Raw genomic sequence first — 6389 nt, 5'->3', positions numbered from 1 at the left:
CGCTGGTGCAGCAGGAACTGCTGCTTGTTGCGGAAGCTGAGGTCGCACTCGTGGCACTCGTAGGGCCCTTCCTTGAGGTGGTTGCGCTGGTGGATCATGAAGTTGATCTTGAGCATGAAGCTCTTCCCGCACTCGGGGCAGATGTAGGGTCTCTCCCTCGTCCGGTTCCGCTGCTGGGCGATGGCTGGCTTCATCTCCCCAGAGTCCCTCTCGCAGGTGGAGGGCTTTCTCACGCGGGCGGCCGCCAGGCTCCTGGGCTGCGTTTTGGAGCTGCACTGCGCCTCGCAGCCCAGCCCGGCCTCGTGGCTGGGGAACGCCGGCGGCTCGGTCCTGCCCGAGAACATGGCGCACGGCTCTAGGGTGTCGGGGTCGTCCTCCTCCTCCTCCTCCGTCTTGATCACGATCCCATCGTCTGCAAGGGAAAACCAGAACGGCGTTAGGGTCATCGAGTGGGACGGGGTGGCCTTCTACGCACCTGGGGGCTGCTACAGAAACATCTGCATGGGCTTCTGCAGCTGGGTGCACCTGGGGGCTGGTCTCGCCCATCGTCTGCAAGGGAAAACCAGAACGGCGTTAGGGTCATCGAGTGGGACGGGGTGGCCTTCTACGCACCTGGGGGCTGCTACAGAAACATCTGCATGGGCTTCTGCAGCTCGTTGCACCTGGGGGCTGCTACAGAAACATCTGCATGGGCTTCTGCAGCTGGTTGCACCTGCATGTTGCTCTGCCCCACCGCCCCGACGCGAGCTGTCCCCAGCCTGGAGCCCTGCACCCTGGGACAGGGCACATCCTCTTGCGATGGCAAGGCAAGCCTGCACACCACCCCAACAGGGAGGACAGACAAACCGCCTCCCGGACAGGCTCCTTCAGAGGGTGCACCGAGACCTGCCCGCTAAAAGGTTCTGCAATTCCACGATGCTACGAGACGGGGTGGTGGGGATAAAAGCGCCATCGGTTTGCAAGGACTCAGGCAGCAGAGTGACTTCAGAGCAGCTCCATCTGCTGCCGTTTTGCTGGGCTACAACAACGCTCCCCGCACCCGGCACGGCACCGCTCGACGGAAACACAGCGCCGGGCTGCCGGGCTCCAGCTCCGCTCCCGAGACAACGTGCCCAGCCTGGGACCATCCCCTTCCTTCAGCCTCACTGCGATGGGGCACGGCGAGAGACCCCCCTCCTTCCCAGAGGCAAACAGGGGTGGGATGGACGGTCGCATGCCAGGCTCCCCCCTTGCGTCACTGACGCCAGAGGCGACCCTGTGTTTTTGTTTGGTGAGACTGGCCCTACTGGGGACAAGTGCAGCCAGTGCACCCCGAGGAAAGGCCCGCGGTGGATCCCTCACACGTCACCCCGCGCTGGACTTTGAGCCAGGCCTATGTACTTTTCCAGGAAGAACAGCCACGCTTTCCCAAGAAGAGGCAGCCGATGGGCGCAGGATATATCAAAGCCGCGGCACTCTCCCCTCCGACTGAGGGGTCAGTGGGGAAAACCCACATTCCCAGGTCCGCCTTCCCACCTCCTCACAGCAAGGAGCTTCCCCTACGTGGAGCCAGGGGCTACCACAGCTCAAATGCTGGCTGCCGGCACCCGCGCCCCAGTCAGAGCGTTGCCACAGCTCCTGCTCAGCCCTACCAGCACGGGGCCCCGCGTGTCGGCCAAGGTGCTGGCTCTCAGAGGAGGACAGGCTCCAGCCCCACTGGTGGCTTAACCGGTTTCCTTTAGAAAACCGTGAGGAGACCACAGGATCCATGAGACGGAGTTGAGGAGGACCTCAAGAGCCCAACTCTATCTTTCTTGGTTTGCATTACACCTTCGCAAAGCCGTCAGAAGGCAGGAAACCCACCGTTCCCAACAGCCCATCTCCGCGCTTTCCTATCTCTCGCCCTCAAGGCACATCTGTAGGACCTGGACCGTATCTGCCACCCAACCGGTGGACTTCTACACATGAAGCGCCCGGTGCCATCTTCTCCTCTCTGCACTTAACCTCACCGCACCCTTCCCTCCCAGCAGCTCACATGCCACGCACCTCCAGCCACCCTTGTCCCCGTCCTCCAGACCTGCCCTGAGTGACACCCATGCTGGTCAATGTGCAGGACCCCGCATGTTCCTCCAGCAGAGTCTGGTGTGTAAGTGCCGGAGTGGCCTGCGCCATTCCTCCACACAACTAACACCATGGCAGGCGTCCTCGACTGACGTCCTGCCCTCTGCGATGGTGGGATTTTGGCAGCGGGGGCTCACTGGGGCTTTCGTAAAACGCTGCGTGGGACATGGCTTCCCTTAGTCTCTGTGTGTAACAAGGGCTTTTCCCACCCGTGCAGGATGGAGCCACTGCTCGCTCTGCTCCAGAGCAGGTCAGGTGCCCTCAGAGACCATGCTCTGATGTCCACCACATATGTGCTGCCTCCTCCTCCTGGCCTGAGGTCTCACCGCAGCTGCTCTTCAGGTTGCTGCAGGCAGAAACTTTCCTTCTGGTGCTGGTTCTGGGGGGGATTTAACCCTTCTCGCCCATCCAACCCTTTCCCCGCCTTTGCCTGACCCACCACAGCCCTTCCTGGGCCTCCAGCCCCCCGACGTGCCACGTGCCCTGGCGCCACGTGCCAAGCATCTCACCTGTGCAGCTCCCGTGATGAACGATGACTCTCTGGATCTCGTTGAAGTCAGCTACGTATTCGGACGAGTCACCCAGGCTGGTTCCTGGGAGGTCCCTCGGAGGGGAGACGGAGCCGTAGGGGCTCTCGCAGGCTGCCTCCTCGTCCGGGCTCTGGAAGCTCCCCTCCGACTGCCCCGACATCCCGTGCAGCTCAGGGTTTTCGGGGCTGTCTTCAGGAAGAAGCTCCTCCGTTTTGATCACAACCCTTATACCAGCTGCAGCAAAGGGAGATTCCCGCCTGCCGTCATTCCCGGGAGCCAGGACAAAGAAACCGCTCGCAACAATCCCCGCCGGCTCCCCGCGGGCCGGCTCCGACTGCTGATCCTACAGAGGGGCGTCGTTTGCTCGGCCACTTCTGCTCTCCCTTCAGCCCCTGCCCTTCAACCACCCCCGTGACGCTCCTGCCTCTCGCCTGGGACCCTCCGCAGGCACAGGGGACTCCCCCCGCCTGCCCTGGGGGCTCAGCGCCTGCAGCTCAGCACCTCTCTGCCACCCCACGCTCCCCGGCCGCAGCATTGCGTCAGCAGCTCCCTGCGGGCAGGAGATGATTTTCCTCATCCTGTTGGCCTTGACTTAACTTCAAGATCCTCGTGACCAAGAGCACGGGCAGGGGGTCGGAGCGACCCCACGTCTGCAGCCTGGGGCCAGAGACCAGCAGCGGAGCTGACACCACCTCTTCTATCACACCTCCTTATCAGCCCCCCCTTATCTCAGAGTGGGACTCGCTATAGGACTCGGGATCCCTGGTACCCTGCTCCCAACCCAGCTCTGCCCTTGGAGAAACCCCTCAGCACCCTGGGTCCCTGTGAGCAGGATGGGAGCAGGCTTCCCTTCCTTGGACGGATGCTCCAGGGATAAATCCAGGCACCATTCACACAAGCAGAGGGGGTGGAGAGGATTTTTTGAGAAGGCTACGGCTCCCTCGGGTGGATGGGTCTTCCCAATGGGACCCAATTCTCCTTTCTCGCCTGAGGACCTGGCCTGGTTGCAGATGTTTCCCTTGCTGATGGCTCCTAGTGCCCAACTCTCTGGGCTCCGCCTGCCCTCGCTTCTGTGTTGAGCCATACCTGGACACCAAATCTCCCATCAGCCAAACCTTCCCCGCTCGTGTGCAAGGCTCCTCCTGACAACCTCCTCGGGCACGGCTCTCAGCAACGCTTGCTTTAGCCTCGGGGTGAGCACCTCCTCTGAACGCAGCCTACGGCTCCCCCTCACGCTAAGCTGCCATCTCACCTGCGGTGGCATCGGTAATGATCTCGCTCTCCTCCAAGTCCTGCTCATTCCTGACCCGCGACTCCTCTCCTTGCTCGATCTGAGACAAAACACCAGGTTTGGAAATTGCATAGTCTGTAGAGAGACAGAAGGAGGGAGGGAGGCATCACTGCACGGGGAACCCGAACATCGGCTTCCACCTCTCCCCAGCGCCCGGGGCCGGGACACGCGAAGACGCTCAGGGACATCCACAACGCCTCTGCAGGCAGAAAAGCCTGGTGCCGCGGGCAGGCCAGGCTCCTTGGATGGGCAGAAGAGATTCATGGAGGCAGGAGCTGAGGTGCCACACACAGAGGAACTGCCTTCGAGAAGAAACCCAACCCGTACGTTTTTCTGGCAGGGTTTTAGAGCTCCTCAGGCAAATTCCTGGCTCTCCTGAAGCCAGAAGCATTTCACCTCTGGCCCCCAGCAGAGCCAGAATTTCTCCTGCAGCTTCAGCAGGGAAGGCCCCAAAGGAGCGTAGCTGAGACCGCATCAGGCAACTTCTCACTCTGCAGAAGTTTCCTCTACAGGGGTGCATGGGCTGGTACCCGCTGCTGGCCCAGAAGGCGAAGGGAAGCCCTTCCCACAGCCACGGTGCTGGTTTTTCACTGAGTTACTCCGGCTGGAAGGAGCCTCGGGAGGTCTCCAGCCCACCCAGCCAGGCCAGCACCATGCCCTGAGCCGGGAACAGCCCCGGACACTGCCGGAAGGATGCCCTTACCCAGACTAGAAACATCCTCCTGTGGTTTTAAGTCTCCAATTGGAACGGGACATTTGGGTCTCAAGGGGATCCAAGGGGATCTCCGAGGAGGACACGGAAGATGGCCAAGCCCGTGGGCAGCCAGGAGCCCCGGAGAACCTGCCTTCCACCAGGGCGAGGACACCCCGTATTTACCCAAGGAGATCAGCGACTCGTAGTTCCCCTTCATCACGTTCTTGTACAGCTCCTTCTGCCACTCCTCCAGCTTCTCCCATTCCTTGTTGTTGAAATAGACGGACACGTCGTCAAACGTCACCGGCACCTGCAACCAGAAGCAGCAGCGGGCTGGGGCGGCCGCCTCGCTCCCCGGCAGCCCGGCGTGTTATCTCCAGGCGCCGGCAGCGGCAGCTCGCTCCCACTCAGGCACAGCTAGGCTTCAGCTACTTCATGGCCACCAGCGAGGTGGTTTTGATATTTAAAACAACTCTGGACACGTATTTCTATGGGATTAAAGGCCTCAGCCAAGCAGCCGGTCCCCGGCGATGAACCCAGAGCCTGATTTCCCCTGACTCCGACCTCCTCCTCTCGGTCCCCGCACCGGCAGGGATGACTTTGCAGAGGAGACCAGGCTTGAGCCCACCTGGAGGGAACATAAAGGAGATAAAAATCGGGCACCAGGGCTGGACCTCATCTCTATTGATGAGCTGACGTAAAACCCCAGATTCGATTACCCCAGAACTCGAGGGAAAACTCTGCCAGGCCTGACGGACTCCCAGTTAGCATCAGGTACCGGGTGCAGATCGGCCGGGAGCAGACTGCGGCTTCCTCGCCTGTTTGCCCAGTAATAACTCCCAAGGATAAATTCAGGATGCGCGAGCCGGGCTGTGCTTGGCTCCTGCTCCCCCTCCGTGCTAACGGGGCGTCAGGGTGCGAGCCCCGCTCCTCCAGACCCTCCCCAGCGAAGCGGTGACATTCGCTTTGCCGTGTCGCCCACGCTCCCGTCTGCAAACTTTCAGCGAGAGGGCTGTGGAACGGCAGTAGGAGCTTCACGTTCGTGGTGGGCTCCTCCCGGTGCTCGGCTACGCGCAACTGCCAGCGCAGGGAGCTCGTCCGCCTTCCCCCGAATCCCAGGGCTCTCTCCTTCCCTGCAGCTGCAGCTCCCGCTTGCTCCTTCCCCCGGACTGGGAGACCCCCACCGCAGCGCCAAGGTGGTGAAAGAAACGGTGGTTAAAAAAAAAAAGAACCACCAAATCTGCACAGTTTCTCTCCAACGGTGGTTAAATAAATAAAAACCAAAAGAGTAAATCGCTCCCAGGCTGCACAGCGCCGGAGAAGCAGAACCGAAACCTCCAGCCGGAGGATGGGGGGACGTTCCCCTCGGGTCCATCGCCCACCGCAGGTGGGTCCCAGCGGGGGGCACGCCGGGAAGCTGCGAGGGGCAGCTCTGCTCCCGCCAGGTCCTGGCGGCGAGCGACCCACCTGCGCCGGGGCTGTCCCCGCTCACCCACCGTGTCTCCCCCCCCGTCCTGCCCTCCGGGAGCGTTTTGGGAGCGTTTGGGGCGCAGACTCGGGCTCCTGCACCCCAGGACACCGTTACCTTGGGGACTTCCCCCTTCCTGCCCGGGGGCAGCCGCAGGATCCAGAAGTTCCTGTTCTTCAGCAGGTTCTCCATGTTCTCCAGCCTCTTCTGGAGCAGCCCGTACTCCTGGATGAGGGTGCCCAGCGCCGCGCACTTGCTCTCCAGCTGGTTCCCCAGCTCCGCCGCCGTCTTCTCGCACTCGCTCAT

General features: G+C 61.8%; 1 protein-coding gene across 1 annotated transcript in view; it reads right to left on the bottom strand.

Annotated features, from left to right (window-relative positions):
• LOC104121806 (zinc finger protein 777-like) overlaps positions 1–6389 on the bottom strand; it is a 7047-nt gene extending 658 nt beyond the window's left edge. The window contains 5 exon segments of the mRNA XM_035889481.1: positions 1–412; positions 2610–2864; positions 3883–3996; positions 4799–4925; positions 6201–6389. The exon segment at positions 1–412 is cut by the window's left edge and continues 6 nt beyond it. Coding sequence (XP_035745374.1) covers positions 1–412; positions 2610–2864; positions 3883–3996; positions 4799–4925; positions 6201–6389 — 1097 coding nt within the window.

This window comes from Egretta garzetta, unplaced genomic scaffold (assembly GCF_000687185.1).
Source record: "Egretta garzetta isolate BGI_Z169 unplaced genomic scaffold, ASM68718v1 scaffold912, whole genome shotgun sequence".
Taxonomy (NCBI): Eukaryota; Metazoa; Chordata; class Aves; order Pelecaniformes; family Ardeidae; genus Egretta; species Egretta garzetta.
The sequence above is the reverse complement of the archived record's forward strand: the minus strand, read 5'-3'. Positions and strand labels throughout refer to the sequence as shown.